We start from the raw sequence: 14,055 nt of genomic DNA, 5'->3' as shown, positions 1-14,055 counted from the left end.
CTTTTATTCGTTGTATACATTTCTCTGTTGGATATCTAAGAGACTTTAGTTGCCAGAGGAAGGGACAACATTTGAGTGGCTTTATTCAGGATATATTAATGTTCTGGAGCTCAGGTGGTGCGAATATGCTCAAAATATTTCAACTTCTACCACAGAACAAATTGTAAAGGAAAAACCTATACGTAGGGGCTAAAGCTTATTTAATTCTGCACTGTTGTCTGTTTGGGTGAGGTGGGATTGGGAGAAAGCAGTTCTGTAATTTTCCAAATTAGTGAGTGAAAAAGTGGGTGAAATTCCTGGTTCTGATGAGAACTGTGGCTGCTGTTCAATCTCACAAAAGATCGAGGAGTCCATCAAGGGCCATGTGTGCTGGTAAGGATGCAATAGGAGCACGACTGGTGTTGGCTTTACAACTGTTTTGGCACCAGGTGAAAACCTGCCTATTTATTGAGACATTTGAAAGTTGGCCATTTTAAAGCTGGTTATTTTAGTTTGCTCCTTTAGTGTGTGTCGTTTTATTTGTTGTGTGCTGTATTTCTCTGTGTGAAAATGGGGCAATGTGGTTGTGGTTCTGTTTGTTTCTCATACATTCCCCCCCCCCCTCTCCTGGAATGGAAGCTCCTGGGTCCGGTCTCTTGCTTAACTAGGGTATGGTCAAACAATAGAACTAAGTAGCTAGCTTTTAACGTATATGGAAATAGCAAGTTTCATTCCACCAGGGTGCAGAAGCTGATGCAAATTTCATTAATATATTACCTAACAAAGAATACTGAAACAACTTACAAAGCCAGGCCAAAGCCAACATCATCCATGTAACTTGGAGTTCTTTCAGAAAATCTTGTTGATGTTTTCAGATTGTTTAGTGAACTATGAGAGAGGTGACCACAAGGCTTGGGACGTTCCTGTGTATAAGCCAGCATCAAGGCTAGTTACAACAGATGGGAACAGATATAGAGGTCACAGCTACAACTGCAGTGGGCACTTTTGATTTTGCACTTGTTCTTCAGCTATTAATTAAACTTTTTTTTTCTTTAGTTACTCATCATTTTACATACAGGAATGTTTGCTTGAATTGCATGTGTGTAAATGATTACTATTTAAAAAGTGGGTTAAAATAAATGGTAGATTAGATCAAAGGTTGAGGAACAGTCAACATTATTTGATTTCTATACAATTACTTTGTTGTTGTTGTTGTTATTGAGTCGGACATGACTAAACGACTAAACAAAAACAACAAAATGATTACTATTTAAAAAGTGAGCTAGAATAAATGGTGGATTAGATCAAAGGTTGAGGAATAGTCAACATTATTTGATTTCAATACCACTTAATATATTAAAAATATATCTAAGCAGTATACAGAAAACTGAAGCAACAACAGACAACTGAAACAAAATACTACAAAAATGGGGATGCGGGTGGCGCTGTGGTCTAAACCACTGAGCCTTTTAGGCTTGCCAATCAGAAGGTTGACGGTTTGAATCCATGCAACAGTGGTGAGCTCCCGTTGCTCTGTACCAGCTTCTGCCAACCTAGCGGTTCAAAAGCATACCAGTGCAAGTAGATAAATAGGTACTGCTGTGGCGGGAAGGTAAATGGTGTTTCTGTGTGCTCTGGCTTCTGTCACGGTGTTCTGTTGCACCAGAAGCGGTTTAGTCATGCTGGCCACATGACCCGGAAATCTGTCTGTGGACAAATGCCTGCTCCTGAAGTGAGATGAGCGCCGTACCCCTTAGTCGCCTTTGACTGGACTTAACCATCCAGGAATCCTTTATCATTATCAGTTCATTTTCCTCCTGACACACCCTCCCTCTCAGCTTCTGGATTCTCACCCAGGGTCCAAACAAACTCAGACCACCCACAAAAGTATCACTCCGAAAAAAGCTCCTGGTCTCTCACTCCAGATATGCTTTTTATGGGCAAGCCCAAGGTAAATGGCACTTCCTCAGGCTGTCCACAGTTGTGTCCCATTCAGCTGCATTCTCCATACCTAGTTCCAGGTACAGCAGGTTTGTTGACTTTCCTAGGGGGTCCAGTGGATGGGAAAAGGACCTCCTTCTACTCACCCCCCCCGTCCTTTCCTCCTCCTCCAGCCATCTATGTATGCTTAGTTACTCTTGTGGAGCAGGATTTGCAGGGCTAAGTGTAGGTTGATATTTCACTAGTCATTTATGCAGCTCTCTCTGAGGTTCTCAATTCTCCACTCTAAATAGCCCAGCTTAAATTGATTAGCCTTGAGAAAGAAAGGTATGTGACATTCAGATGCATGCTATTTTTCTGTGTGCTTTTTTCAGGTCGAAGTTCTGGAACAGTCAAACAATGTGACAGTTGGTTACTATGTAACTCACGAGAGTCTGGTTTTTATACCTGCTGTGGTTATCGAGATGTTAATTGCATATGGTGTGAGTAATGCCACCTTGGATATTAAGCAACATGTGCCAAATCTTCATTCTGTTGCTGTCTTAGCCTTGCCATGGGACCCACTGCCAGCTTACCACTTTCAGCTGAAAACAGGCAAGTCATAAACACACAGCTTTGTATAAATCCCTACTGTAAGTGTCCTGGCATCAGCAAAAATATTGTTTGGATTCAACGGGGATGAAATAATCCAAGATGTCACTTGATGAAATAAATCTTAGTTGATTAATTGTAAGAGGTTTAATAAAATTTGCTGAAATTTATGCATGAAATAAGAGGTCTCAAGCGATAGCACACTTTGCCTCTGTATGCATCAAAGCAGGCATCATTTTAGTTGAAGCATTCCTTATTGTGTGAGAGCGAAGAGGGAACAACTCTCTTAAAATGGTGTTTGCCACCTACGGTGTTACTTAGTATATGCATTAATAATGTACTTCTGCTGTCAGATTTCAGTATTTTTCCAGCTGATCATGAGTTTTCAGCCACACACTTATCAATGTGAGCCTTCCCTTCACACTTTATGGCAGGGGTGGGCAACCTGCAGTCCACAGCTTAAGTCCATCAGTGGTCTCCATTTGACCCATGAGGCTGTTGCTCCCAAACCATGCCTACCCGCATCACACCGTACATTATATATGATGTCAGTTATAGGGCAGGTGGAGACACGGTTGCCAGGGCACAAGCAGGAACCTTAAAAAGCAAGCCCAATCAGGCACTAGGGAAGGAGGCTTGCTCTTGCTGTCAGTCACCTGGGATTGATAATGGGAAGGAATTAACTACACCAGGGCTGGTATAGCTAAGGGCCAGTCTTTTGACAAGTTGAGAGAATGAAATGGCTTAAGATCCTTCAGACCCAGCTGCTGGGAACATGCTTTATATGGGCAAACCAGGAATCCACATGAGTGGAAGAATCAACCCATTGTCTGGAATGGACTGAAAAAGGGACAATAACTTATTAGGAAAAGGTTACCACTCCCACCTCCTGCCCTGACTGCCCTGAGGCCCTCTTCCCTCTTTCCTTCATATGCAGGATTGGTCTACCCAAAAGGGAAATAATGTATTTATATTCACTAAACACTTGGCTATTCTTCATCTAGAACTGCAGTTTGTGGGTCAGTCTGACAACATACAGTCATGCAGATTTGTTCAGACCATGGAACAAAGATTGCAGAAAGCATTTCAGGATGCTGAGAGAAAGGTCTTGAACACCAGTAGCAAGTTAACTGTTCAGGTAATATTCTTTAACTTTATTAGTCACCTTTTATGGGTTATGCCTGTAATACTTTGCAAAACTTTTATTAAACATGTTGTTATTGTTATAACTGCATATCCAGTATGAAAATATTTTATATTTGTTATTTTGTTAATAGCTCAATGATTCTTATGGCTGCATCTGCTGCATCTGCTGTATAAACAAGCCCAACATTTATCATCTGTACTTTTTTTTTTTAACAGAACCAGACACTAAATTGTAAACCTTATGGATTAAGTTAATTTTATAAACAACATAATGTGAAATGGAATGGGTCTTGTTTACTCATGTTAATAAAGATATTCATTTTTCCAGAAGTTGAAAGGCACAATTATAAGTAGTCATATTGGCCCCAATCAACAATAGTACATATACATGGCTTTTTTAATGCAAAAAGGGATGTATACATGCCAACTGGCTTCTACCTCTATCATTCTAAATAGAAATTATATCAGGATAAAGCAGCATTGTAAACTGCTGTTCATTTATCAAAAATGTCTGTTCCATGTCAACATGTCCCCACCAGCTTTTCAGTTTGATATGCCATTTCATAATTACATGAGATTGCCCTACGTTTCTTCGCTCTTTAGCAAGCACTGGCACTGCAGATAAGTGGCCAAATGATTTTTTTAAGAGTCCTAACCTCACTGCATACCAGACATGCACAACTTGTGCCCTACAATAATCAAAATCAGGAGGACCTTGGTAGGCTGTGCTATGTGGCTGGTATGTTTTATTGGTAGGTCATAAACAGAACAGAACTGGACTATACATTAGAATGAGCAAGAAGAGATGCAGCAATAGGTCAGGGAGAAATTGTTTTCAACTATGCCAGCAGAAAAGAAATAGCTTTAAAGTTTATAAGTGGGTACTTGTACCATTTTGCCATGGAGTAAATGGCTTCTTGGTATCATAGTGGAAACAGACCTGCCTTTTAAGTTCACTAAATCTATTTTAGTTTCTTGATTAAAGATTGTATTCAATGAAATTTTTGCTCTAGTGCAAGGATTAGCACCAGTACAACAGGATCTGCCCCCCTTTGCATTTCCCTGCACTACCCCCAAATCTGCTCTGGAGGGTTGGGGGAACCCCCAGGACAGATTTAGGGACTGCTGGGAGAACAAGATGTGTGGATGGAATGTTCCCTTTAATGCTACGTTGAATACGACCCTCTGTGTCTGTGGCCAAGGACCTGTGTATTTTCATTTATGTACAGTGCCTAGTATATTTTGGCCCTTTTTTTCAAATAACAAAGGTGAAGAAGAGTAATCCTTGCTCTTTTGCTTTTCCTATGAACATCAAAAAAGATGGAGGCTTTGTCTGCCTAGATATTTGCTGCAGGTCAGTGCAAACTGAATGCACGTGCATTTGACCTGAGTAACCTGCTCTGTAAGCATCTGGGGATCTGTGTGGGCATGGCATTGCCTTGTTGAAAATGGCACTAGTCTGAAGACAGGCACGTTTTCTCCACCTCAACTTACTGCACCACAAATTTGTGTTGATGAAGTCCCCTACATGGAATATTGTGACTCACCCATGCATGGAACATGTTGTGTCCTTCTTACCTCGCCTGCTCTGTCCCTCTTCCACTCTGTTCTCAACTTGACTCAGTTTAAAGGGTTAATTTTTTCAGGGTTTCTCTACCTACACTTTGCACAGTTGCGCAACCCTTTAATAAAAGATGGGATCCCAATGCGATGAATGTTCAGAACGTTGAAAGGGAGCAGAACTTTGTATTCTGGAAATCCAACCAAACCTGTGCATACCTGCAAACACATCAGCACTTTGTTATTAAGATATAGAATATGCTTCTAAGACAGGAAGAAGCATGCAACAAACATGCTGTAAGCAAGAAGCAATGCAGATGTGCCTTTAATTATTGTCCATAGAATATAGGCAAGTGCTTCTAGTTTGATGTTTTAGGTCAAAGCTATAGTTGAGGAAGGTACCTTTCCCCCCAATACAACCCTGTAATGAGCATGGTGCACAGCCCATACTTGTCCTATGCCTATCCTTACCAGACATGTGGACTGGCTGTACATATTGAATACAGATTTGTATGATTATGCTGGTTCTGAATGGTAAAACAGCACCTTCTGAAATGAAAGCTATTTGAGTTAGCCCTCCTTTGTCCTGGAGTGGAAATACTATTTTCCTCTTGGCTGCTTCTGTAACAAAGTTGGATAGTCTAGCCAAAGAGTTAAAACACCCACGAGCATGTGTGTTTAACAATGACAGCATGATTAACATTTTTCTTTGCCATGTGCACTAATGAAATAATATGCAGAAAAAGTTATGTCAAAATGAAGCTACCGGCTGTTTCTCCACTTTGGTCTTGTTTCAGATACTGAGCACATCAAATGTTTCTCAAGCTGTAACTCTCTTTTATGTGGTGAAAAATGAAAGCACAGTCTTAAACGGCACCGTGTCAAGCAACCTTCTCAATCATCTTTCAGCAGAATTGGTGGGATTCTATCTCACCTACCCACCTCTGACCATTGCTGAAGGTAAGCCTGCAAGGTGATCAAATTATTTGCATTCTTTCGGTGTTTGCTAGTCGACACTTTAAAAAACATTCCCATTGGAAGTTAAGCACCACAGCCTTTTCTGCTCCAAATTTCTCCTGTGTAACAAGTGGTTCCTATATCCATCTAGACTAGGGGTTGGCAACCTAAGGGGTTGTTTAACCAGCCCATGGACTGCCGCCACCAGCTCGGGGACCCTCGCCACCCACTCAGTTGGCTCCTGTGCGCCGTGCTAAACCGGCGCGGAGCCGAGTGGGGACCTCCTTCCACGATGCTGGCCGGCTTTCCATTGGCTGCAGGAAGCTCCTGCAGCCAATGGGAAGCTGTGCATGCCTCCTCCACACCGGAAGGAGCGCGAGAAATAGCGCTTGCGCGTGCGTGCATGTGAGCACACACACTGCGGCCCAACGCGGCATCTGTGGGACTGAACCGGCCCAAGCCACAAAAACTTTGCTGACCCCGATCTAAACTATGATGCTTCCTTTCTTAAAAGAAGCCCAGATCAGAAAAAAAGTAAAAAACCATGGTTGAAGTGCACCTCAGAAGGAAAACAGCTGGTTACTCATACTGTTATGAACCACCAATATAGAGTATTTTGTGATATTAGCTCTTCATTAAATGACTGACTTTTTTGGTGGACTGTGTCTGTGGCCAAGATTTTCTTTAAAGTAGTGAACAGATAAATTAAAAACTTAGGGTAGGGATCTGAAAAAAATGCTGCACCGTTCTTCTTGCAACAAAATAAAATCCTGTGCAGTACATAGACGGTAAAGATATGAAAGCCATGTCGCCAACAAAAAAAAGTGACTTAAAATGCCAGGTGGACATCCATCCACTGTACACCAGAGGTCCAGTTTTCTGATTATGACCCCTCAAAATAAGGGGATGCTAGATGGAATTGTGAGGTGAAGGCCTTTGCTGTTTCACTACATAAAGAAGACAACTACCTGGGTAAGGAAGCCCATAATGCCATTCTCCAAAGAATTCACAATAAAGCAGAAAGATGACTTGGGGTAATGAAGAAGGGAGCACAAACATAAAGGCAAACATTTTTAAAAAGGACCACTCTTGATGCTCATATATACATTTTTTCCCTTTGCCTCATGTTTGCAGTGGAAATATGCAATAGGCTGTCAGGACGAGCTTGCAAAGTTTTTTTCTATAAAAGCAGTTTGAGGATGGATGCATCTTGTAATTCAGCCTCTAGGCTGAACTGAACCCTCCTGGCTGCTATTTATTCTGTCTGATAGCTATATTTCCACGGCTTACCGTTTAAAGATCCGGTGTCTTCCTAGATAAAAAGCTGACAAAAGTGTATTGTGAAATGAGTGTTAAATCACCATTTGAAGAAAATAATCATTCATGATCCTGCTTTGATTTGCTTACCCCCTCACTGGTTAGCAGTTACATGAAACATTCTTCCGAAGCTTCTTGTGTGAGTAACTGTAAATCAGTCTAACCCTTGGTGATCAAAGATCCATAGTGCAGCCAGAACAACAGAGGGATGGATATGTATTCAGAAGTTCCTGGGCTTGCTTTGTAAAACCAGAGCTGCCAGGGCTGAAGCCTGCCTTCACACTGCTCTTACACTCGTGACACTGCAAGTCCTTCCCTGTAATTTCAGGAACACAAAACCTAGTTGCAGTTAATCATAGTGAGTAGGAACTGGGAACATAATCAGTCTTTGTTTATTGATGTTCCTTTCTGTTTATAGCTATAAAAATCAGTTTTGGAAATGTGACATAAATTTTGTATATAATTCTTTTCTTCTTCTTTTGTTTCAAAGCTTTGGAATATCCAAATCTTGACACTTCAGAAGCAACTAGAGACTACTGGGTTGTTACAGGTAAATGCTTGCATTTTTTTAAAGGGAAAAATTCATCCACTGTTTTTTCCATGGTTTATTCTGAATTATGTTCCACTCTGAATTCTATTATTATTATTATTATTATTATGAAAAAGATTTTTTTTAACCAGCTAATGAATTTTCAGTGACTCACAGCTTCTATAGTTGCTATGTGTTGTTTGAAGCGCTCATAGAATTGTAGAGTTAGAATTGTAGAGTTAGAATTGTAGAGTTGTCCAACCCCCTGTGATGCAGGAATGCTGCCCACAGCCGTCCCTAGGTGGGCTCAAACCACCAACCTTCTGGTTAACACACAAGACGCACTGATGAGCAGGTCTGCTGCCAGCTTGTAGGAATGCCTGCTGGTGGTCTCATGTTATGCTGCTTTATTTGTAATTAAAGCAAATATTGTGGCATCTCTCCTCCAAGGGGAACCAAAAACTGCAACCCCGCTAACAACAACAACAACTCGGAGATTGTGTAGGTATTGTGCAGCAACAGGGCTTTATTTTGCATCTGTTTGGCACTATTTATATAGTAATGCTGAGGTTTATTCGGTAAAGGAATCAAAATTGGCTCTGCAGCACCTGCGCTACTTGGAAAATATTCCTTTAGGCTAGAACTACATCCATAGAGAGTATTTCTTGGTTCCACAAGTTAAAATAGGCACTGTACTTTGTAATGGAGCCTGGTTAACTTTCTCTTTTCCATGCACCAGCATGAATTCAGGCCATTTCTATGAGGGACAAGTGTTTCCTATGCTCTTATGGCTCTTACGACCAAACATACTTGGAATCCTAGTACCACAACTGCCTTCTCTTCAGGATTCCACTTCCAGTTCTGTGGATTTTTGCCTCTCAGCTGTCTTGTAAAGACAGTTTCCTCTGCCCCAATTCTTTTGCTCTTTTTCCTATCTCATATTGATTGCCAACCTGACCACCTCTAGATGGGGGCTGGAGTTGCAGTCCAAAATATCTTGGGGAGTGCCAGGTTGGCATAGGCTGATCTAGGAGGTGCAGCAGTCTGTGAGGGCTCTCATTTCCAAACATGTCCTGTTCTTTGGAGGTTTGCTGTTTTGGATACAGTAATGCAATAGTTCACTTTGGCTTCAATACACCTCTCAATGTGCATGTGTGCATGCGTGCACATAAGTGGACGCGCATATACTTTCTGGAAACTAATTTCATCATTGGTGAAGAACAGTGCTTAACGAGAAAATGTTTAAGGCAGGGATGTGTTAATAACCTACACAATTCACAGGAGTTTAGAAGGCAGGAGGAGACCAGCTGATCAGAAGCAAAGGGGTTTGTGCTGTGGAATGAAAAGTTAGGTTAAGTATTTGGAGAAAAAAACTTCTGTCTGTAAGAGCAGCTCAATAATGGAATAAGCTGCCCTATGGGGCGAACTTATGAAACTTGCCTGCTTGACAGTTTTCAGGAAAAAAACCTGTTTCACAGGCAATCTGCAGGTTTAGGATAACCAGTCTTTGAAAAGGAGGTTGGATTAGGTGACCCAATTTGTTTTCCTCAGCTCCATAGCTGTACATGTCCTTGCAGCTCAGATGTTGTTATATCTTTAATCAGTTGCTACAGTATTTCCCCTCATGACTTTCACAGTTATACAGGGAGTTGACATTACAATGCTGGGGGTAAATAACCAGAGTTTTGCAAGACTAATGGAGCAGCGTTTAGCACCACTCTTCATGATGTCCCATCAACAAGGAAGACGATTTAAAAGAGCCACTACAGTTGGCAGCTATACTGTGCAGGTGGGTGCTAAGACCATCCTCCCTCCCCCAACTCCCCACCCCCACTTTGCTGGTGTTTTAAACTTGCTGTTACAATCTGTATGTAACATGTTTGTGTATAATCTAGAAGCTACTTGGAGGGATGCTGTGAAACGTGTAAATTGGAACAAGCAAATGTTTAACTTACTTCTGTATAAATTACAAAATAATTTCGCAAATAATTATTAGCTTCCCCCTCTTCTAATCAGGAATGATATTGAATTAGGTAACACTTTTATCTGCACCAGATCCACTGAAGATTTGTAATGTGACAATATGGAATATTGAAATGGCCTTTAAATTTGGTTGTAGCTATTTAAGTCATGCTCAGGGTAGACCCATTAAAACCAGTGGGCTTAAATTATTTAAGTCTAGTCGGTTCATAGGGTCTTACACTGGCACAGACCATTGGTCCATCTAGCTCAATGCTGTCTACACTGATTGGCAGTGGCCAGACCAGGGTTTCAGGTAGGGGTGCCTCCCAAAAACACCCTGGAGATGTTGGGGGTTAAATTTGGGACTTTCTCAGGATAGGCAGATGCTCTTCTACCTGAGCTACCCATATCCTAATCCACTGGTTTCAAGGGCCTTCTCTGAGTATTACCGTATTTTTCGCTCTATAACACGCACCAGACCATAACACGCACGTAGTTTTTAGAGGAGGAAAACAAGAAAAAAATATTCTAAACGAAATAGTGGATATATGATTTTTGTGGTTCATGCTGTGGCCACAGACATGTGATCTGACAGTGAGTTTGGAGTAGCCCAATGCAAAAATCCTGAGGGTCCATGTGGATCCATGCTTTGTAACCACGGAGGAGGAAAGGAAGGGGAACCATGGATCCTCTGCTCACGACTGCAGCAGATTCCCCCCCGCCACCCGCAGGCATTCTCTCCATAACACGCACAGACATTTCCCCTTACTTTCTAGGAGGAAAAAAGTGAGTGTTATGGTGCAAAAAATACGGTACTTAGTAGGATGCAACCCATTGTCTCTACCAGATTGTAACCAATGGCTTGGGTTTTCCCCCTTTTCATTTTCTGTGCTGGCAATGATTGTGTAAAGGAGCTAGAGAACTAGGCTGAGTGCCTCCCTATTTGGTATGTGTACTCAAGGCCACAAAGTGCAATTTAGTGACTGTTTCAGACACCACTGGGCAGGAGGGGACAAAGCTGTGGAACCGACATCCCAGCAGTGACAGCACTGCCTCTTATGTGGATGGTATGGGACTGCCACTCCTGCTACTGGGTTAATTATCAGTGGGGCAGTATTCCTGAACCCAGTGTGTCATTGAGCAGAGTTTGCCAGAGGGAGAAGCAAGGCACCCAGAGGGTGGAAACATGGAAGAAGTGTTGGGCTACCGAGCAAACCTGTGGAATATAAACAGGTTCTCATCGACATGGTTTTTATGCTTCTGCTCAAAACATTCCCTCTTTGAACATTTATGTATACTGCTGTTTCAATTGAAAACGTATATCTAATTTATCAGTCTATTTCTATGCTAATATTATCTGTTTCGTCATAGACGTGAGTTTATACTCTGCCCCCCCTTTTTGTCTCTCTCTCTCTTGTTTGATAAGATGGTAAAAATGCAGCGAATTCCAGGTCCTAAGGAGCCTGCTGAATTGACCTATTATACTATATACAACGGGAAACCTTTGTTGGGCACTACAGCTGCCAAAATTTTGAGCACTGTTGATTCACAGAGGATGGCCTTGACACTGGGATATGTCGTTCAAGTACAAGCTGATCGTAAGGATTCTTTGCTTTGCTTTCAGATAGTTTATCACAATTATTATGATTGGCTATTATAATAAAATCAACATGGAGCATCCCCATATGGTGGCTTATCTACTTTGGTCAGTAACTCTTGTAAATGCTGATTAGCTATGTTTTTCTCTGAATACTTTCTTATGTGCTTTATTAATATGTACCTTAAATGATAACACAGCTCTCTTGGGATATATATATATATATATAATAGCTAGGATCATCATCTACTCTAACTGACTCTTCGGTGTTAAGGAGAGAACTAGAGCTGAAGGCATGATTTTAAAATAATATCACTTCTTTGCTTTTCATGGCAGCCAGAATGTAGAACTTAAAAGAGATACGTGCTGCTTTAGAATTGTTTCTCTATAGGCTGGTAGGAAACCATGTTTTCTGAAAGTCTACAAAGGCATTTGAGGTAATATCCCAACCCTGACCAGATACTGCTTCATGGTCATTTTTTTTACTTTACATAGTGAATGTAAAATATGAACTGGGCTGGAAGTCTTGATCTGGACGCAGTCCGGCAGCTTTCTATCTCTTCTCTGATTCCCACCCCCAATAACCAGCATCAGTTGGAGGAAGCAGAGCATGCTAAATACTTGCATAAATATTTAAGTGGGGCATTTGTTGCTGCTTCATACACATCCCATTAGAATTAATGGACATCAAACAGCAGTGGCATGGGCTGGTTGCTTCCTGTGCTGTAAGCAGTCTGTATAAATCTTTTCATTTTAGCTACTGTATTTAAAATGATTTTCCTGGTTCACACATCACATTATGGCAAACCCTGGCTTAGAACAAAGTTATGGCCACTTTGCTCCTTGACAGTTGTTCTGTTTCTGCGTTGAGACTAAGTCATGGTCTGACTTTGTGTGTTGGCCAAACCTGAGCTCATGGTTTAGCATTCCCAGAATAACCAAGATCCACAAATGATAGGATAAATCTTGTTGGCAGCTTGCAGTTAGCCTGGAGATAGCTAAACAATGACCTGAGTTTGGACAGTATAGCACAGCAGCAAATCAACCTATGAGGGGCAAAGCAGCCACAATCTCCTGCTTTGGAGCTCATTCATTTGTGCTAAGCCATGGTTTTGCTTAGTGTGATGTGCAAACCAGTCCTATATTATTTATGTTAGAGCTTAGCTTTTTCCTGCAATTAACAGTTTTCTCAAATCAGTGAATGAAGCAAGTTGTTTGTTTTGGGTTCGTGTTAGTCATTTAGATGATGGATCTTTGTAAACGTTCTTCAAAGAAGGAATGACTTGAAGTTTCATCGCAAGCCTTTGACAACTCTTAAGTGTCTACAAGTATACATTCTGATATAAGTGTAGCTCAGTATATTGACTGATCACAAACTATTTTTTTTGCATAAAAAATTCTTTCTTGAAATTCATTAACATCATTACAGATTTAACTTCACACATTCACATACATACTTACAAAGAAAAGAATATTCTGAAATTATTTTACCATAAGATATTAATTTAAACTTCTAATTCCGCTTCGATTTCAACTAACCTAAGATCAAATAATAATACATAAAATAAAGTAACATATAACAAAGTAAATTAAATTAAATGTAGACTTCCCATCACTTTCCGATATAGTTGTCATTTATGATTTTGAATATACTTATAACTATTACCTTACTCTTAATATACTTTCTAATACTTTCTTACAACATATTGTACCGATTTTTCTTTAATAAAGAAATAAAGAGACTGATCACGAACTAATCATATAATTGTAGAATGTAGTCACAGTGGACCATTAGCCCCATGTAACTAGTAGGTTTGTTATAATTATTATTGACAATATGGAGAAAAGAACCTGTCATAGTTGATCATAAAGGACAAGTATGCATGTGTGACTCCAAATGGCAACCAAATACTAAAATCCATCCTCCTCTTCTGGTTATAATTTTTCATTTATTAAATTGGTTATTTGCCTAATGTGCAGTCTCTGGCAATGTCCAAAAGAATGTTAAAAAGATCACTTATCATTTCTTCTCTAGAGCAGATACCTTGTGGATTGAGGTTTAAATATTAATTTTTCATATTCAGCTTTGTCATGGCTGAAATTACACAGATTATTCACAAATAAAGTGAAAATTAAAAAAACAATTTCCATCAAACTGTTCAAATATTGGATATTATATAAATTCTTAATTATTTACAGTGATTACGACATCTTTTGGCTAATTCTGGAAATATTAATATTACATTATTGATTTTAAGTATTGCTCCAGATGGAAATAGACCTGCACCTCTTCCCAACTTCTAGTTACTTAAGTGTTATTTTACTAATCATTCATTTATAAATATTATTGCTTGATTGTTATGGAAGAAAGCAGGGCATTCAATAGTAGTTTTTAAGTGCTTGTATGGTGCATGGTGGAGTGGGAAAGGTAACCTCTGCCATAACTGATAAGAATTAGAGCTACAGCTTAAATAAC

At 40.3% G+C, this 14,055-nt stretch overlaps 1 protein-coding gene across 4 annotated transcripts in view; it reads left to right on the top strand.

Moving 5' to 3' along the window:
* KIAA1549L (KIAA1549 like) overlaps positions 1-14,055 on the top strand; it is a 138,646-nt gene that overhangs the window by 70,896 nt on the left and 53,695 nt on the right. For all 4 annotated transcript variants that reach the window (XM_083595167.1, XM_083595166.1, XM_083595165.1 and 1 more), the window contains 6 exons: positions 2,295-2,514; positions 3,516-3,649; positions 6,015-6,177; positions 7,982-8,041; positions 9,658-9,809; positions 11,409-11,580. In XM_083595167.1, the coding sequence (XP_083451293.1) occupies positions 2,295-2,514; positions 3,516-3,649; positions 6,015-6,177; positions 7,982-8,041; positions 9,658-9,809; positions 11,409-11,580 (901 nt within the window). The remainder of the gene's footprint in view (positions 1-2,294; positions 2,515-3,515; positions 3,650-6,014; positions 6,178-7,981; positions 8,042-9,657; positions 9,810-11,408; positions 11,581-14,055) is intronic.

The sequence above is a fragment of the Podarcis filfolensis genome, assembly GCF_964270895.1.
Source record: "Podarcis filfolensis genome assembly, chromosome: 1".
In the NCBI taxonomy this organism is placed as follows: Eukaryota; Metazoa; Chordata; class Lepidosauria; order Squamata; family Lacertidae; genus Podarcis; species Podarcis filfolensis.
The sequence above is the reverse complement of the archived record's forward strand: the minus strand, read 5'-3'. Positions and strand labels throughout refer to the sequence as shown.